Raw genomic sequence first — 20508 nt, 5'->3', positions numbered from 1 at the left:
TGCACCCACCCCAAAGTCTTCAGGCGCTGCCCCCTCCCCAGGGGACATGTTGGCCGGGTTTAGGAGTTCCACTAAGTGCTCTTTTCACCGCACGATGATGTCCCCAGTCCGAGTCAGCAGTCCCCCCCCCCCCCCCCCCCTCCTGCCCTTCTCCATGGTGTCCCCGAACGCCTCCAATGCTCGGGTTTTGGCATCCGCAACTGCCGCAGCTGCAGCCCTCCTGGCCTGCTGGTACCCATCAGGTGCTTCAGGAGACCCCAGGGCCAACCGGGCCCAAAAGTCCTTCTTCAGCTTGACAGCTTCCCTTATCCCCGGTGTCCACCAACAGGTTCTCGGGTTGCCGCAACGACACCGATGACCTTCCTTGCGGCTTTGAACACGGTGCACTCAGATTCCATGTCCCCAACCTCCCTCGGGATGTGTGAGAAGTTCTTCCGGAGGTGAGAGTTGAAGACCTCTCGGACAGGATCCTCAGCCAGACGTTCCCAGTTCACCCACACTACACGTTTGGGCTTGTAAGTTTTACTAGCTGGCTCCTCCACCATCCGATCCAGTTGACAGCTCTGCTCCTCTCTTCACCCGAGTGTCCAAGACATACAGCTGCAGATCAGATGATACCATTACAAAGTCGATCATTGATCTCCGGCCTAAAGTGTTCTGGTACCAGGTACACTGATGAGCCACCTTATGTCCAACATGGTGTTCGTTTTGACCAAAAGTCCATCCTCCAGGTGCTGCCTGCATACTTAGAATAATGGTTGACTCAAAAGACAACATCTATCCATATACTGAACCCGTGACATGATGAAGAGTTTCCTCTACCCTCAATATCGTCGAGCTCTAGTGTTTACTCAGTGGAACTAAAATATGTAAGAAAACTGGATGTTGAAGCTGTGACAGAGTAAAAGTCAAGGAGTTGGACCTGGTGGGGACTGTGTTCTCTCCATGATGGTGTGTTTTCCTCTTGGAGGAGCGCGGCGGGTTGGGAGATGCAGGAGGAGGCCTCTCGGCCTGCCTCAGAGGCTGGAAGGCCGGATGGTTCAAACTCTGCTCCGTCAGAAAACGCTCAGTCGGGTTTAGCAGCAACAGGCTCTGATGGAAAACGTGTATTGATACCAATGTAAATTATTGACAAAGCAGGTTCAACAGATCCATATAAATTATGTTCAATCAATTAAATATCTTTGGAGTTTGAGATCCTTTACCTTCATGAGATCCAGCATCAAACCACTCAAGATGCTTTGGTACCTTCTCTCCAAAGTCTGAGGATGAGCGACTGAGGGGAACTAGCACACACACACACACACACACACACACACACACACACACACACACACACACACACACACACACACACACAATGTATATATATATATATATATATATATATATATATATATATATATATATATATATATATATATATACATACACATAACTTTTCAGTGCATTGGAAATTACTTTTCAGATGTTAAACTTACAGTAGATGTTCCTGCCAGTAAAAACCATCTCTGTTCAAATCACACAGAAATATATCACTGGTTCACACTAAACAAACTACCAAATTATCTCACTCACAAACACACACACACACACACACACACACACACACACACACACACACACACACACACACACACACACACACACATCTTGCTCAGTCTTCTGGGACATTTTTTCTTGCTGCTAAACTGAACACCAACCACCTATCTCATGAGTCATAGCAATCCACTCAGTCATGGTGCTGGGAACACTGCCGAGAGAGAGAGAGAGAGAGAGAGAGAGAGAGAGAGAGAGAGAGAGAGAGAGAGAGAGAGAGAGGGAGAAAGAGAGAGAGAGAGAGAGAGAGCGAGAGAGAGAGAGAGAGAGAGAGAGAGAGGGAGAGAGAGAGAGAGAGAAAGAGAAAGAAAGATGGAGAAAAAAGAAAGAAAGAAAGAGGAAGAGAACAAGAAAAACAGGAAGGAGGAATAGGAAGAGGAGGAGGAGAAGGAGGAAGAGGAGGACATTTCCTACCCTGATTCCATGAAAGCGAGCGTTGTTGTAGAAGAGTTTCATCTGCTCTGCAGGAAGAGGACCCAGAACCTTCTGGATGGTGAAAAGCTGGAGGAAAATACAATGATTCAGCATCGCAGTTAATAAAGTATAGTTAGTATAGTGTAGTTAGTATAGAATAGTTAGTAAAGTATAGTTAGTAAAGTATAGTTAGTATAGTGTAGTTAGTATAGAATAGTTAGTAAAGTATAGTTAGTAAAGTATAGTTAGTATAGTGTAGTTAGTGTAGAATAGTTAGTAAAGTATAGTTAGTAAAGTATAGTTAGTATAGTGTAGTTAGTGTAGAATAGTTAGTAAAGTATAGTTAGTATAGTGTAGTTAGTGTAGAATAGTTAGTAAAGTATAGTTAGTAAAGTATAGTTAGTATAGTGTAGTTAGTATAGAATAGTTAGTAAAGTATAGTTAGTAAAGTATATTTAATATAGTGTAGTTAGTATAGAATAGTTAGTAAAGTATAGTTAGTATAGTGTAGTTAGTGTAGAATAGTTAGTAAAGTATAGTTAGTAAAGTATAATTAGTATAGTGTAGTTAGTATAGAATAGTTAGTAAAGTATAGTTAGTATAGTGTAGTTAGTATAGAATAGTTAGTAAAGTATAGTTAGTAAAGTGTAGTTAGTATCGAATAGTTAGTAAATTATAGTTAGGATAGTGTAGTTAGTATAGTATAATATAGTTAGTATAGAATAGTTAGTATACTATAGTTAGTATTGTGTAGTTACTATAATTAGTATTGTATAGTTAGTATAGTTAGTATAGTATAGTTATTATTGTATAGAGTAATTAGTATAGTATAGTATAGTGAGTATTGTATAGTTAGTATAGTGTGGCACATTCTTGTTTCCAATATCAGAAATGTCCAATATGGCGCTTAAAATGTTGCACAGGACCTAAAGGACGTGTAACCGTCCCTTTACTCCCTTTAGTGACTCAATGCTCCGCTGGGCTCGCTGTAATGTTTTCTGATGTTGTCTTCTTGCTGAAAGCAAAAGCCAAAGCAAACCAAAATAGCAAAGTCGCCTTATTTTGCTTGTTTGTGTTTGATGTATACGTCCTTCTGGTCCAGGTGTTGGTCTAAAGACCTGCGCGCTCACATGCTTTTGCAACACTCTTCAACCCTCCCTTTAAATTAGTTTTGGGTGTATTTAGTCTGAACGAGAGAACCAAGAAATACTTTTGGGTTAATTTTCCTGTCAGCTCACAGCTACCAGCTAACGGACTGATGAACGTCTCTTTACCAACCTGATCTATCTCGCTCTCCCCTGGAAACAAGGGCTGTCCGTCACTCAGCTCCCCGAGGATACACCCCACCGACCACATGTCCACGGCCTTCCCATAGGGAGCCCTGAGGTGGAGCGAGAGAAGACAATCATGAGCGGTGTGGTGCTGAGGATGATGGTACGAGTGGTCACGCAGAAGCATTGCCTCTGTGTTCCTGGTGGAGACGTGAAGGAGATGGTCATGTCTGAGGGAACGGAGCTGAAGGGTCTGGTTAAGAAATGGCGAGCGATCTGGCAGCAGAGAAGCAGAGGAGTGGCGGTGTTGGAGGGAGAGAGTATTTGAGTGGGCGGCATTCAAACGCTGTCTCAATAAATGTTCCAGGGCTTTTACTAAATCAGGCTACAGCAGTGAGGCTAGATGACGCTCAGTTGTCTCCAAGCTCGAATGGACATTCAATGCAGCAAAAAAGCCTCAAAAAGCAGAAATTATTTCCCGAGGTCTGGTGTGCTTTGGGCACTCCATTTAAAAAGACATTATATAGCTTGCCAGATCTGATGTGTTTTCCTTCTGGTTAGTTTTCTACATTGACTTCATTTCCATATATTTACCTTAAGAAAAAGTCCCTATTTCTAAAGATTGGTAAACAATTATTAAACATTGGATTATCTTATATTCTTACACCATGAAAGCTGATTTGGAGACAGCGGATGTCCCTTCACAGGGACAATATGTTCCATGTGAGTAATATTGAGATGTAGCATACTCTAGCGTGTCAACAACTCATACGTCTCATCCTGGAGAAGCATTAATGTGATCAGCTGCAAAATCACACACATATTCAAAGAGGACACTTTGTAAGTTATGGGAATTGACGGGGTATGATGGGAATATATGCCCAGGCTGTTAGTACCACGTCATAAACAGACATAATCCATTCATCTGTCAAATACAAACATTCATCTGTCAAATACATACAATGTGAAATGTGCCACGTGGTAAGTTAGCAAGCTAGCAAGTTAACTAATGATGAACAACTAATTTGTAAATGTCTGACAAGGAGGAATGAATGAAAATAGATATGAATTCCTAAATTATTCCTCAATTAGCTGCAAGACAAACAAGCGACTTCCCATGTGGTGACAGCTAGCTAGCAACAGCTAGCTGACAAAAACTAGCAGAAGGTGTTAGCCCATTTTAAAGTGTGTACTTTGCTTTTGGCTGATATCTGCTGGTTGATGGTACTATCATAAACCATATGCAATATATCCACTGGAGTAATGTAAGTAGATGAAAGTGGTCTTTGGCTCAGCTGCACACGTGCACTGTGCATGCAGAGGGTTGACGCTTCCTGCTGGAGCATCATGCGCGTGATGGGAGTGCAGCTGAAGCAGTGCACGTTACGATTCACATGGATTTACCCAAAACATGTCATATTTCTCATCCTTCAAACAAGTTCACCAATAAAAAAAGTAGGATTACAACTGATGATACAACTCTGTATTACTGACCTTCATTTCTCTTGGAAATCTACCGGGAACTTTCTGTCCCTTTGCAACCTCGATTTTAACACAATTGACAAAAGAATTCACATTTGTGATTTTTGGTCTGTAACGATGATGAATGCTTCAGTTCATTTCGTATCGTTATAAAACTCACTGTCTTCTCCATCAGTTACTTTCATTCGGCCATGACGAGCTGCTTTTTGTTCTCTTGGCCTCATGTCACCTGACATGAATTATTCTTTGACAGATTTTTAATTTGGGAAAGTGAGAGCACTGCCATCGATAACCTGAACGAGGTACCGGAAAGAGAAAGAGATGGATCTGTGTCCCAAAAACTGAATGAGGTCACTCTCTCATTCTCCTTGTTTCTCTCTCTCTCTCTCTCTCTCTCTCACACACACACACACACACACACACACACACACACACACACACACACAGACTCACCCCAGCAGCAGCTCAGGCGAGCGGTACCACCTCGTAGCCACATACTCAGTGTAATTGGCATCTGTTCCCTCAGACAGGTTACGAGCAAAACCTGCGCCACAGGGAGATGAAATGAACACATCACGGAGAGACTCGTACAGTTTTCAGACATCCAGCTCTGTGGTAAACAAATGGCTAATTAGTAAGAAGAAAGTGCGATCGGCAGTCAAAGCGTTTGGACAGCGACAGCAGCAACATGGCCGCCGTCCCATGTGACCAGACTAATGAGTTAAGTCACTGCAGGCAGGCGGAGGCCAAGCGTTCAGATCGCTGTGCACACTGAGTCCATTTTAAACACAAACACAATAAACAGAATGTCAGCTCGAACACTGAATAACAAACTAATGCCTCAGAGGGATCGTAGGATTAGAAAGAAATATGCAAAGCTAAGAGACCGTGAAGAGCATACCTGTGAGGCTGTGACATTATAAAAAGCTTACAACACAATCTGAGGAAGCATCAGCCAGCATTAAGTGGACTCTCTTGACAGATAACTTTGGTGATTAATTGGCGTATAATAGATCTATTGGCTGCTTTCCAGTGAAAGAATTGATCCTCACAACTCACATGGTGACACATTGATGGTGGGATTTATTTCACGGAGAACCGAGCCCAAGAAACCAAACTGGTAAAACTGAAATTACGAATAAATCTGCAAAAATCCCAGATAATTTGACAGCAGTACGACAAATGTGCACATACGGCAGCCTGTCTGATAAAGCAGTCAAAGCTGATTCAGTCTGTCAAACAAATACTTGGACTTTACAAGCAATTCCCTTTGTTGGACGAGCCCCATTTCTTTTACAGCATCGCACACGTACATCTCAACAATCCAACGTGAATCTGCTGCAGGGAACAGAGGGATGGCACAGAGACTCACCAAAGTCACAGAGCTTCAGGACGTCCTCGGAGCTGATGAGGAGGTTCTCCGGCTTGATGTCTGAAACACAGAACAGACAAAAGGCCCGTTTTAAAACACAGACCAGACTCAGTGACACATTACTGCAGCAGATCCTTAACTATCGAAGTGAAGGTAGAGCGCTCACCTCTGTGCACGATCTCATTGGTGTGGCACCAGTTGATGGCCTTGATGAGCTGGTAGATGTAGCTGCGGACTTTGTCGGGCGGTGCTCCGTTGGGCAGTTCCTCTAAGAGCTCCAGCATGTTCTGCAAACCACAAGACAGCTAGCACGCGGCTGTGTGTACCATCTATTGATTGCATGAGAACGAGTTTCACAATGTGAACGCTATGCTCGATCACGGTGGAGGGGTTCTCCCCTCTTTCCTTCTTTCCTTTTTAACCTTTTGGAAAATCCTACTGCGTCCATTTTAAGTCCCAGCATGCCCCATTCAGTAAATCTTTTGGCATAAAATACGTAATTTTCTTTGATTTTCGGACAGAACAATACAGTTTTTTGACTGAAACTCCTTCCTAACAGGCCAAGACTTTTGTCTTTTTTGTTTTATTATTTATTTTTGTTGCAGATTCTGATTCTTTAGGTCCTAATCTTTACAAAAAGGTGTCTTATTGATGCTCCAGGAGGCTTTTTTGGGAATCTGGCTCATATCATGCTGGATGTTCATAGTTACCATCACAATATCTTTTGAAAGTGATTTTTTCAGGAGACTTTGCTGAACACATACAATAAACACTCGTATTGTGATTAATTTGGTTCCTACGACGACTCGAACGGGGAAAGACAACATCGCTCACGGTCTTCAAGGTGTTGCACCGTGACAGGAGCGGAAGTGACTGTAAGATGGAAACCCTGGCAACGCAGCGGGGAACACCATTATTCACCAGCCCATAGTTCATATGTTGCCATGGTGATGCTTTTCTTTTTGATGCTTAACCAAGCCTCACGGTCCTGAAGCCGCAGCACAGCGTCGGTATGAATGGAAGTGTTTGCACATGCGCTGACCCTCTCCACGTATTCGAAGACCAGGTAGAGTTTGCCCCTCCGGCGGAACGCCTCCTTCAGCTCCACGATGTTGTCCTGCTTCAGCGTCCGCAGCATCTTCAGCTCCCGCAGCGTCGTCTCCTTGACCTCCTCATTTTCTGAGGACATGAAATGAACGGAGGTGAAACCGGTGCTCTTCCTCTCTCCCTCCCTCCCTCCTCTCCCTCACTCACCTTCGCTGTCTTTGAACTTCTTGATGGCCACCAGCTCGTTGGTTTCCTGTGAAGACATGAGGGCGATGTGTTGGGAAGACAAGCTTTGTGAGGGCGGTGGATGGAAACATTCAAACCAGACTGAATAGATGGAAAGTCTTTGGAGAACAAAGGATGAGAAGACAGAGAAACGGTGAAGGTATTTCCTTTGCTGCCCAGGTGAGGCCGTGCTGTGTGTCCAGCTGGATGTTTCTCCACAGGACTCTCACCAGCAGCTCTGCACTTGGTGTGTGTCGTTCATGTTTCCTTCAGCTTCAGCTCGTTGAGCTTGGTGAACTTTACTGGATGCAGATTCAGAGCTTTGCTTCGTTTCAAAGCTGAGCTGCAGCTTGAGACTTCAGGTATGAACTATTAAACAATGACAGAGTTCAGTTTGGGAGCATTTCACAGACACGGCATGAGTTAGTCCAGGATGCTCACAGGGTGACAGCACGTCTTCATTTACTCTTCATCATCAGGAGGTCTGCTGAACGTGCTGGGGGTCGGGCCAAATGCAGCTAACCAGAAGAACGTCATGATTTTACCACTTTCTTTCTTCTTTCTATGTAAATAATACATACTATACTTTCCTATGAGATCCACTTCCTCACCTTCCTCCTGACGCTCCACTTTCTCACCTTCCTCCTGGCGCTCCACTTCCTCACCTTCCTCCTGACGCTCCACTTCCTCACCTTCCTCCTGACGCTCCACTTCCTCACCTTCCTCCTGACGCTCCACTTCCTCACCTTCCTCCTGACGCTCCACTTCCTCACCTTCCTCCTGGCGCTCCACTTCCTCACCTTCTCCTGACGCTTCACTTCCTCACCTTCCTCCTGACGCTCCACTTCCTGCTCTCTTGTGTCTTCTGGAAAGGTTTCACCTGTTATCCCTGCTCACCTAATGTCTCTAATGTCTCTAATGTTTCTAATGTTTCTAATGTTTCTAATGTCTCTAATGTTTCTAATGTCTCTAATGTCTCTAATGTTTCTAATGTTTCTAATGTCTCTAATGTCTCTAATGTCTCTAATGTTTCTAATGTTTCTAATGTCTTTAATGTCTTTAATGTCTCTAATGTTTCTAATGTCTCTCATGTTTCTAATGTCTCTAACGTCTCATGTTTCTAATGTCTCTAATGTCTCTAATGTCTTTAATGTCTCTAATGTCTCTAATGTCTCTAACGTCTCATGTTTCTAATGTCTTTAATGTCTCTAATGTCTCTAATGTTTCTAATGTCTCTAACGTCTCATGTTTCTAATGTCTCTAATGTCTCTAATGTCTCTAACGTCTCATGTCTCTAATGTCTCTAATGTCTCTAATGTCTCTAATGTCTCTAACGTCTCATGTCTCTAATGTCTCTAATGTCTCATGTTTCTAATGTCTCTAATGTCTTTAATGTCTCTAATGTCTCATGTTTCTAATGTCTCTAATGTCTCCAATGTCTCCAATGTCTCTAATGTCTCTAATGTCTCATGTTTCTAATGTCTCTAATGTCTCATGTTTCTAATGTCTCTAATGTCTCTAACGTCTCATGTCTCTAATGTCTCTAATGTCTTTAACGTCTCATGTTTCTAATGTCTCTAATGTCTCTAATGTCTATAATGTCTCTAACGTCTCGTGTTTCTAATGTCTCTAATGTCTCTAACGTCTCTAACGTCTCATGTCTCTAATGTCTCTAATGTCTCTAACGTCTCATGTCTCTAATGTCTCTAATGTCTCTAATGTCTCATGTCTCTAATGTCTCTAATGTCGCTAATGTCTCTAATGTCTCTAACGTCTCATGTCTCTAATGTCTCTAATGTCTATAATGTCTCTAATGTCTATAATGTCTCCAACGTCTCATGTTTCTAATGTCTCTAATGTCTATAATGTCTCTAACGTCTCATGTTTCTAATGTCTCTAATGTCTCTAATGTCTCTAACGTCTCTAACGTCTCATGTCTCTAATGTCTCTAATGTCTCTAATGTCTCTAATGTCTCTAACGTCTCATGTCTTTAATGTCTCTAATGTCTCTAATGTCTCATGTCTCTAATGTCTCTAATGTCGCTAATGTCTCTAATGTCTCTAATGTCTCATGTCTCTAATGTCTCTAATGTCGCTAATGTCTCTAATGTCTCTAACGTCTCATGTCTCTAATGTCTCTAATGTCTATAATGTCTCTAATGTCTATAATGTCTCCAACGTCTCATGTTTCTAATGTCTCTAATGTCTCTAATGTCTCTAACGTCTCTAACGTCTCATGTTTCTAATGTCTCTAATGTCTCTAATGTCTCTAGCGGTTAAACCTCAGCTGTCCATGTGGACACCATGTAGATGTGTGTTAGTGTTTCATTCATTTCTAAATGCTGTGTGTAAGCGTTGGAGGCTGAGTGACCACAGCGGTCCGGAGAGAAAGACGGCTCTGTCTCCGTCCTGCTGCGGGACGGAGACAGAGCTGCTGTTGTCCTTTTGTTGAGGCGGCATCAGACCACCGGGCTGGCCTCCGTGTCAGAGTCCAGGCGGCGATGAGCTGCACCGAGGCCGGCGCTGCGCCTCACACCAGCCCATTGTTACCTCCTCTTTACTGAGAGTCAGCTGCAGACACCACACATTCATCCAATGACACATGCCTCATGGCCCTAAACCTTCTCCTGAGAGGAGAGGTAGTTTCCAGTGAAGGGGAGTTGTTCACTGTTTACCAAGCAGAAACCCTCCAACAGGAGACATGTTGAGCTCTGGTAACACCTTCATCACGATGACGACGCTCGCTTGTGTGAAGTCTCTGATTCACCTCTTTGAGCCACCGTCAAGTCAGCACGCCTAAACATAGCTTTGAGCATGCTGATTTTCTGCTGATGACATGAGAAGCCCTGATTGTCACCAGCGAGTAATGAACGACCTCATCAGCCACAACGTGTTCCTGGAGAGTACGTCCCTCATGTAATCCATCTATGACATCATCAACATCCCTCATGTAATACATCTATGACATCATCAACGTCCCTCATGTAATACATCTATGACATCATCGACGTCCTCATGTAATACATCTATGACATCATCAACGTCCCTCATGTAATACATCTATGACATCATCAACGTCCCTCATGTAATACATCTATGACATCATCGACGTCCTCATGTAATACATCTATGACATCATCGACGTCCTCATGTAATACATCTATGACATCATCAACGTCCCTCATGTAGTACATCATCATCATCATCATCATCATCACTGTGATATACTGAAGATAATATACTTATCTCAGGCTCCCTATGTAGCTTCCTCTGGCTTTATCCATCATTTCCTTTCTCTTGGTTTGAGGAGCGTCATGAGGTCTTCATGGTAAGCTAGCACGGTGTGTGTGTGTGTGTGTGTGTGTGTGTGTGTGTGTATCAACACATGTAGATAGCGGTTAGCATCGCTTTAGCAGCACGGCGTGGTGTAACCTACAGGTCCCATAACGCTGGCCAGCGTGCAGGTTGAGCTATTGTCACTCCCAACACACAAATTCAAGATAACACATAAGCCTCCACGTACACACACCCACATATGCTAATGCAACACTTCCACAACGTGGCGGAACATCGCACAACGCAGCACGCGCTGGTCCGGATACTTCATGTCCCCACCAGACACACCGTGTACTGTAAAGTACACACCGTGTACACTGGTACACACAGTGTACTGTAAAGTACACACCATGTACACAGGAACACACTGTGTACTGTAAAGTACACACCGTGTACACAGGAACACACTGTGTACTGTAAAGTACACACCATGTACACAGGTACACACTGTGTACTTTAAAGTACACAGTGTGTACACAGGTACACACCGTGTACTGTAAAGTACACAAGATGTACACAGGTGTGAGTCGGGTTGTGTTTCATTCCCTCACGCTGTCGACTCCTCTCAGTGACCCATTTACCGTCAGCACAGACTCTGGAGTCAGTACCTTCCTCTGCACCTCCTCCTCTCCATCACACACACACACACACACACACACACACACACACACACACACACACTCTCTCTCTCTCTCTCTCTCTCTCTCTCTCTCTCTCTCTCTCTCTCTCTCTCTCTCTCTCTCTCTGCCACCTTTCTTTCTCGTTTGCCCTGTATCCAGCTGAGAAACATAAAGTGTACTATAAATAACTGCTCTGGCAGCTCTTGTGGGTCTCTGGCTCTACATGTGCAGATGAAGCCCATCAGAGGATCTACATGTGCAGATGAAGCCCATCAGAGGATCTACATGTGCAGATGAAGCCCATCAGAGGATCTACATGTGCAGATGAAGCCCATCAGAGGATCTACATGTGCAGATGAAGCCCATCAGAGGATCTACATGTGCAGATGAAGCCCATCAGAGGATCTACATGTGCAGATGAAGCCCATCAGAGGATCTACATGTGGGGAACATGTCACCTCTAGTGCGTTAGAAAGGATTTAACGTGACCACACTTTGACAGCGTGCGTCTACATTTCCAATAAAGTGGAGCACGATGAACTGCTGCTGTCGGCTTTGGCCGAGCATGAACACAGATTGAGGTTCAGCCACTTTGTGCGTCTTTTCTTTAATGGTGGCGTCGTCCTGCTTGTTGGTTCTTCCTCCAGACGCGTTGCTTTCTTTCTCCTCACGCTGCTGAGCGATGAACACAAGTCATAATCCATAAGTGAAGCGTCCGCTCATCAGAAGCAACTGCAGGACGCTGTCGCACACACACACTGTAAAGTACACACAAAACAACCACCAGCCAAGTTTTCACTCGCATACGTTCCTTTCTGAACTCCTGATGATAAGTCCTTAATCTGCACACACACACACACACACACACACACAACCACACACACACACACAAACACACACACACACACACACACAACCACACACACACACACACACACACACACACACACACACAACCACACACACACACACAAACACACACACACACACACACAACCACACACACACACACACACACACACACACACACACACAGGGGCGTCTTCAGAAGAACAGATTTTAGAAACATTCACAGTCGTTTGCATTTTCACGCGTCCCACAATGAATGAAAATCCTCGTTCATCTTTGATTGTTTATCTTTGATTGTTTATTGTTTATCTTTGATTGTTTATTGTTTATCTTTGATTGTTTATTGTTGATCTTTGATTGTTTATTGTTTATCTTTGATTGTTGATCTTTGATTGTTTATGTTTATCTTTGATTGTTTATTGTTTATCTTTGATTGTTGATCTTTGATTGTTTATTGTTTATCTTTGATTGTTTATTGTTTGTCTGGGTTTTAACTTCCACTCTGACACCATGTTCCTCGTTCCATGTCGTTTTGTTGCATTTGCGCCTCCAGACTTCACTGGCTGGATGTAATTCGTGGCTCATTTGAGATGTTCATGAAGTGTTCAGCGTGGAGCGAACCGGTCCACAGCTCCTCTGAAACATGCAGAAGCCTCATGAGGGAGCACTGGGAAGACACCAGCTCTCCCAGTGCTCCATCAGAACCGGCCCAGTTCATCCACCGTGTTCGGTGTGGAGCAGAACTGGACTCCACGTGGTCTCCACTGAGGATGGAGCGCACGGGACAACATGAGGACTGAGATGGTTCAGTCTTTCTGCTGCTGCACCTCCAGAAGCCCACGATGAGCGTTCTCATGAAAAGCTCTCCTCCTCTCGTGGACTCTGTCACTCCTCCCACAGGCGTCCTCTCTGGCTGCGCGTGGAGCGAGGTGTTTTTCACAATTATATTATGTTCCTAAATGTGCCGACAGAAGGAACGATACAAAATTAGACCCGAAACACAGAACATGTTGCGCATGAACCGTCACCAGAACGTCTTGGATCCATGGAGCCGAACGCCAGTCCGGTGTTCACTCAGCGGAGCGATCGGTCATCACATGACCAGAGGGAACGTCTTCAGAAGAACAAGCCACACTTTTATAGTTTCTGGTTGAGTTTTACTCCAGTATCAATTATCATGTGAGCTCTGAGCTGAGCTTAGTTTAGTTTAGCTGAGCTTAGTTTAGCTTAGTTTAGTTTAGCTGAGCTTAGTTTAGTTTAGCTGAGCTTAGCTGAGCTTAGTTTAGTTTAGCTGAGCTTAACTGAGCTTAGTTTAGTTTAGCTGAGCTTAACTGAGCTTAGTTTAGTTTAGCTGAGCTTAGTTTAGCTTAGTTTAGTTTAGCTGAGCTTAGCTGAGCTTAGTTTAGTTTAGCTGAGCTTAGTTTAGCTTAGCTGAGCTTAGTTTAGTTTAGCTGAGCTTAACTGAGCTTAGTTTAGTTTAGCTGAGCTTAGCTGAGCTTAGTTTAGTTTAGCTGAGCTTAGTTTAGCTTAGTTTAGTTTAGCTGAGCTTAGTTTAGCTTAGCTGAGCTTAGTTCAGTTTAGCTGAGCTTAGTTTACTTTAGCTGAGCTTAGTTTAGCTTAGCTGAGCTTAGTTTAGTTTAGCTGAGCTTAGTTTAGCTTAGCTGAGCTTGGTTTAGCTTAGCTGAGCTTAGTTCAGTTTAGCTGAGCTTAGTTTACTTTAGCTGAGCTTAGTTTAGCTTAGCTGAGCTTAGTTTAGTTTAGCTGAGCTTAGTTTAGCTTAGCTGAGCTTAGTTTAGCTTAGCTGAGCTTAGTTTAGTTTAGCTGAGCTTAGTTTAGCTTAGCTGAGCTTGGTTTAGCTTGGTTTAGCTTAGCTGAGCTTAGCGATGTGTAGACGCTGGTTTTCTCTCTGTGTTCAAGCGACCAACTTAAAGCTGAAGCTCTGCAGCCTGAGAGGACGCCTGCAGACATCGCTTAGGGCTTAAAAGCTTCTGAGCGTTTACATTTACTCCAACAATACTCTAGAAAACCAAGGAAACCTTGTTTAGGATACAGGTAACGTGTTACCTGCTGATATTCAGTACTTATGGTCTCTGCTACAGTTGCTGTGAGTGAAGCAGTGATTACAGACTTTCTCTCTCTTGACTGTGTTCAGTTGAAAATAACCAACTGGAGTGTTTGAAACTAGTTTTTCTTGATAAACCTTCAAACAGAGGAAGAAACCACAGCGATGTCGTGTTTCCCACAGTGTATTAGAAGAGGAGGAAGATGACTGATTTACATTTGACTCTTCATCACCGTCTCATGTTATGATTGAAACATACTGACTTCATACTTCTGATGAACACACATGTGCACTCACAAAATGGCAGAAAGGAACAAAGGTTTCTTACCTTGTGTCTGCACTTCAGCACCACTCCATACGCTCCTGGACAGAGAGAGAGACACAAGGTCAACATCCTGGAGAGAGAGAGGAGGTCAACATCCTGGAGAGAGACACAAGGTCAACATCCTGGAGAGAGACACAAGGTCAACATCCTGGAGAGAGACACAAGGTCAACATCCTGGAGAGAGACACAAGGTCAACATCCTGGAGAGACACAAGGTCAACATACGTCCTGGAGAGAGACACAAGGTCAACATCCTGGAGAGAGACACAAGGTCAACATCCTGGAGAGAGACACAAGGTCAACATCCTGGAGAGAGACACAAGGTCAACATCCTGGAGAGAGACACGAGGTCAACATCCTGGAGAGAGACACAAGGTCAACATCCTGGAGAGAGACACGAGGTCAACATCCTGGAGAGAGACACAAGGTCAACATCCTGGAGAGAGACACAAGGTCAACATCCTGGAGAGACACAAGGTCAACATCCTGGAGAGAGACACGAGGTCAACATCCTGGAGAGAGACACAAGGTCAACATACGTCCTGGAGAGAGAGAGAGAGACACAAGGTCAACATCCTGGAGAGAGACACGAGGTCAACATCCTGGAGAGACACAAGGTCAACATCCTGGAGAGACACAAGGTCAACATCCTGGAGAGAGACACAAGGTCAACATCCTGGAGAGAGACACAAGGTCAACATCCTGGAGAGAGACACAAGGTCAACATCCTGGAGAGAGACACAAGGTCAACATCCTGGAGAGAGACACAAGGTCAACATCCTGGAGAGAGAGAGGAGGTCTCTATTGTAATTATTGTTTTGGTTTCACCTCAAAAACATGTTCATAAAACCAGAGGGGAGGTGAGAGCCTCCAGAAACAACTGTTACAGGTGGGGAGGAGGATCACACACACACACACACACACACACACACACACACACACACACACACACACACCTGCTGAGAACACTTGTTCTCTGCTGTTATTTATCCATATTTCAGACGTCAGCTTGTTGGTTCATATGTTTTGTGGTCAAACAGACTTGAAGTTCATTATTTCATTTAACTGCTTTGGTTGCATTCAAATCACACAACCAATGTGATGAGAGCCGGTTCCAGTTTACATGTTTCATTCATGTGGAATAACAATAACATGAATGTCATTTAATTATTCAGGAGACATCGTTGAGTTGAGAAACATTCAAACATGACAATGTTTGAATGTTTCAACAAACATCATCCTGCTCGGTTTGATGTAGGACAGTGTGTGTGTGTGTGTGTGTGTGTGAGTGTGTGTGTGTGTGTGTGTGAGTGTGTGTGTGTGTGTGTGTGTGTGTGTGTGTGTGTGTGTGTGTGAGTGTGTGTGTGTGTGTGTGTGTGTGTGTGTGTGTGTGTGTGTGTGTTTGTACAGATAGACTTTAGCTTGAATATTATCCTCATTTATTGTATTCTATGACCGGCCGATCAAGTTTCCCTGAGAGCATTGTGTAGTTTTATTTAACTTGTTGTTGCCTTTTGTGTTTAAACCAGAAACACAAACAAGAAAACATTGAAGGAAGTGCAAAAATCCTAATTTACAGGTTTTTGGACATATTCCTTCAGCACTCTGGAACAGATGGATAATGTGTGCACAACTCTGTCCAGATCCATCTATGAGAGACAACATCAACTTAACCCTGAAACAACCAAAACAACTGGAAATAATGAGGGAATACACACAGTGTTTGTGTGAAACACGGCGAGCAGCACGACTGTTCCTGCACAGTAGAGCTATGGACATGAAGACTATCTAGAAAACAGCTACCAGGGTTTGTATCGGCAGCAAATGAGGAAACAGAGAGACTCATAGCTGAGATATCTCAGCTATAAACCGTTGGAGACGTACTGTACCCAGGTTTCACATGAAGGGCTGGTCCCCAGCAGCCCAGCTAAAGAAAGGCCTGCAAACTACGAACATATAGAAGTGAGAACATATGCTAAACAAAAGACTAATGCTGGTTTTGTTGGTGAGGACGGTCTTGCAGGATTTCATGCTCCTCTGTGAGAAACGTCTGCAGCTCTCCTTTAAATACTCCATTGTGTTAAAAAAAGACACAAGACATGACAACTGCAGGTTTCATCTGCACAATACAAACTGCAGCACGGGCCGCTATGACACCACAAACGCTGGAAAACACTCAGCGTGACCTCATCTGAGCCCCGGGATCAGAGTTAAGCCTTCATGCAGCACAGCTGAGCGCTGAGGAAGAAGAAGAGAACACCCACCTTCTCCCACAATGCCAAGGACTTCAAACTTATTCATCACATCACCGAGGGCGGGGGCTCCTCCAGCGGTGAAACGAGCTGCTGGGGTTCAGCGAGGAGACGCCTGCTTCGACCGGCGGCTGGCGGAGTGAACTGTGGCGTCCAGAGGAAACGTGGTCTGACCACACTCCATCTTCACCAGCTGCTTCTCTCTCCAGCGCTCTTCCTGCCCGGCGTGCTTTGTGATGTGGGTTTTATTTCTGTATGGATTTGCCTGAAGTCGCTTGAGCTGAACTCCCTTTAGTCCATGTCTTGAGGCAGTGTGTCTGTCTTACATGCAAACCTCCACACGGTCGTACCTGCAGGGCCAGAGACACACAAAAGAAGAGAAGGTATTCAAACATGCTGTCACAGGGTCACCGCAATGTCCAACTTCCCATCATGCCTTGCACAGGCAGTGGCATGCTAGTGGTATTCCTGGCACAGATGGTGGCTAACTGGGGCATGTCCTCGTACAGAAAGCAGCTTTTCCTTGAGGACACGTTTAAATCATGGATGACTTAAGCATGACTTCCACACACATTCCTCCTTTTCCATCAGCACATTCAATCTGGAGGATGTCTAGGTCCATGCTAATGTAGCACCATTGAGGTGGATGCTAATGTAGCGCCAATGAGGTGGATACTCATGTAGCACCATTGCGGTGGATGCTAATGTAGCGCCATTGAGGTGGATGCTAATGTAGCGCCATTGAGGTGGATACTCATGTAGCACCATTGAGGTGGATGCTAATGTAGCGCCAATGAGGTGGATACTCATGTAGCACCATTGAGGTGGATGCTAATGTAGCGCCAATGAGGTGGATACTCATGTAGCACCATTGAGGTGGATGCTAATGTAGCGCCAATGAGGTGGATACTCATGTAGCACCATTGAGGTGGATGCTAATGTAGCAGCTTTAAGCTTTGTTCAGGTCTAACTTACTGGTTCGCTGTCATCAGTTGGACTGAATTATCTCCGCAGCCTTTTTACCTGAGAAAGGCTTTGGTCCAGACATGCATGTTTCCCTCACGGTGATGTCATCAGCCTCACCTGCACTTTGTGTGCTGTGCTAACAGAGAACTGCAGGGACGACATATTGTTGGAGGCCAACCCCCCAAAGTTAGCATCCCAATGGTTCCCTCCACAACAAGATCATGGGATTTTATTGGATTTTGGATATCTGCAGAACATAATCTCTGTGTCGGACCTGTCGGTGTGAGGATGTTTTGTTTCATTTAGCCACTTCTTAGCAATCGTATCTACTGACATATGTGCTACAACAAAACTTTAAGATATCTTTATGTTAACCACAGACGGTGTTTCTGGCATTAAACCAAAAACACAATAAAGTGCAAAACAATGATTCATGATTTACTGGTTTCAAACTCGAGTGGTTCACATGGAAACATTACACCTGCTCAGCATGTTAGCATGCATGCTCATGAGAGCATGTTAGCATGCAGCATTTAGCTGAAAGCAGCCCCACACAGCTGCTAACATGGCTACATCTGAGAGATACACATGGACTCTGTTGATCTTTTCACTTTGGTAATCCCCTGACTTTCAACCCGCCATCATCAGATTCTCCTCCAACACTGTGGTTTGTGACCAAATACCTGCAAAGCTGAGGGCAATCCCAGCCGCAGCAGCACTTTGTGTTCAACCCGCTGTGTAATTACCTCGGCTCCCTGTTGCTGCCTCAAGATGCTGCACATGGGTTGAAATGATGATTAAACTGTCTCGTGATTCTTCCTGTGGGGTCAGAAGCAGCCCGATACTCTCCTTTCCCCCTTAAGAGTGTGTTCTAAAGACACGATGAAGTGTTTTGTTGGAAGAAGAGAATGATAAAAAAAAACACTTTTATAACACAATTACATCTCAAAGCTTGTCACACATCCAGCTGAACGCGTTATGAAATAACTCTTTTGTAATGCTGTTGGACTGGAACCATCAAAGCTCCTCACAGCACCAGTCCAACCTGGTTTCTTTAACACTTGATTTATTCAGCAGTACAACAACACTTTAATGTTGATTTGGCTCATGTGCCTGCGTGGGCGTTTTCCTATGCAGTGTGCCCTCCACACACGTCTTTCCAGGGAAGTGATGAGGTGGGTGCTGAGGCCATGGCCATCTCAGGGATGCTGCTGCCACTGGGGAGAGATGAGAGCCACTCTGTGTAGTCTGAGGAGACCCTGCACCTGAGCAGCCCATGCGCTGCACTCCAGGAAACATGTTCCTAGAAGATGTGTTGGGCACAGAGAAGCTGTTGCTCCGCTGCTGCTCCTGCAGCCTTCAGGCGGACAGCTGGTCCAGAGCCGGAAGGACGGACCCGAGCCTTCACGTCCTGACGACACGCGCCTGTTGGAGCCTCGCGTGCACACAGGACGGGAATGTGTGAGTTCAGGAGAGTCATTTTAATGGGCTGGTGCCCGCGTCCGCGCGCACGAGAATATGTGTGTGCGCGTGTATATATGATGTGTGCGTGTGTGAGATAGAGAGAGCGCGCGCGAGGGAGAGAACAGATAGTAATGCTGCTCCTCTCTCTCTCTCTCTCTCTCTCTCTCTCTCTCTCTCTCTCTCTCTCTCTCTCTCTCTCTCTCTCTGCATCCAAACTGCGTCTCTCTCTGCGCTGCGGAGCGCGCCACCATTGCGCCGCTGTCCACGCGTTTCTCAGCCTACACAGAGACCAGAGCACACAGCGTAGCATGTTCACGACAGTGTTGCACAACGAGACCAGCAAACAGCGTTTCCCCACACAGCCGCAATGTGACATGATGATGAACACGCACAAACACAAATGCAACACCGAGCGCGTCCTCGGCAGCCCGTCCGCCAATAAAAGCCGTTTTACCTGCAGGTGCGATGTGTCGCCCGTGTGGGTGAGCCTGCTCGGTCAGTGCAGCACACAGCATCATGTCCATGAGAATGAGGATGTGAAGGCGAAGACACATCATGTGGAGCGACAGAGAGAGGGAGAAGAGAGAGAGAGAGAGAGAGAGCCCGGGCCTGTGCGTCGTGACACGATCAAATGTCCTACTTACTCAGTCCGGATGACACAGACCGGATCCGCAGGCACAGCCCCGATGACGGGTCTCCACGTACCGTCCTCAGTTATCCAGAGCTCCGTGTTCAGAGCCTCAGTATCAGCTGGTTAAAGCTGAAAAAAAAGAAACTCGTCATAGCTCTGAGCGACGCAGCGCGCAGCCAATAGCAGCGCGGAACAGGAGACGTGGTCAAACACAACTTTGGCGTGGAAAAATCCAGCTCTTCGTTTGTTGAATCAGAAACACGCCTGATATTGTTCCTCCTGCTGAACTAACGCATCTTCACGCGGCGTCTGGCGGACTGCAGTCCACGTTGTGTCACTGATCCACGAGCAGCTCGCCTCCTCCCACACGAGCTGCGACCAGAGATCCACTGATCTCTGGTCTGTAGTTGGGGCTGTAGTTCAGAAATATGAACATGCTGCTGCTGCTTCTTGATGACGTTATGAGTGTTATGAGATGATGTTATGAGATGATGTCATGAATGTTATGAGATGATGTTATGAATGTTATGATATGATGTTATGAGATGATGTCATGAATGTTATGAGATGATGTTATGAATGTTATGAGATGA

General features: G+C 44.9%; 1 protein-coding gene across 1 annotated transcript in view; it reads right to left on the bottom strand.

Annotated features, from left to right (window-relative positions):
- The window catches only part of cdkl5 (cyclin dependent kinase like 5), a 36333-nt gene extending 16043 nt beyond the window's left edge, over positions 1-20290 (bottom strand). The window contains exons 1-12 of the mRNA XM_068599445.1: positions 19929-20290; positions 16867-17204; positions 14606-14640; positions 7393-7438; positions 7181-7317; positions 6305-6425; positions 6139-6198; positions 5220-5310; positions 3292-3394; positions 2014-2100; positions 1206-1286; positions 923-1092 (exon numbers count right to left, since the gene is read on the bottom strand). Coding sequence (XP_068455546.1) covers positions 923-1092; positions 1206-1286; positions 2014-2100; positions 3292-3394; positions 5220-5310; positions 6139-6198; positions 6305-6425; positions 7181-7317; positions 7393-7438; positions 14606-14640; positions 16867-16903 — 968 coding nt within the window. The 5' untranslated portion in view covers positions 16904-17204; positions 19929-20290. The remainder of the gene's footprint in view (positions 1-922; positions 1093-1205; positions 1287-2013; positions 2101-3291; positions 3395-5219; positions 5311-6138; positions 6199-6304; positions 6426-7180; positions 7318-7392; positions 7439-14605; positions 14641-16866; positions 17205-19928) is intronic.
- Between the last annotated feature and the right edge of the window lie 218 nt (positions 20291-20508).

The sequence above is a fragment of the Clinocottus analis genome, unplaced genomic scaffold, assembly GCF_023055335.1.
Source record: "Clinocottus analis isolate CAN_PGR_092001 unplaced genomic scaffold, fCliAna1.0.p SCAF_47, whole genome shotgun sequence".
Lineage (NCBI taxonomy): Eukaryota > Metazoa > Chordata > Actinopteri > Perciformes > Cottidae > Clinocottus > Clinocottus analis.
This window is presented reverse-complemented; position numbering and strand designations above follow the sequence as displayed.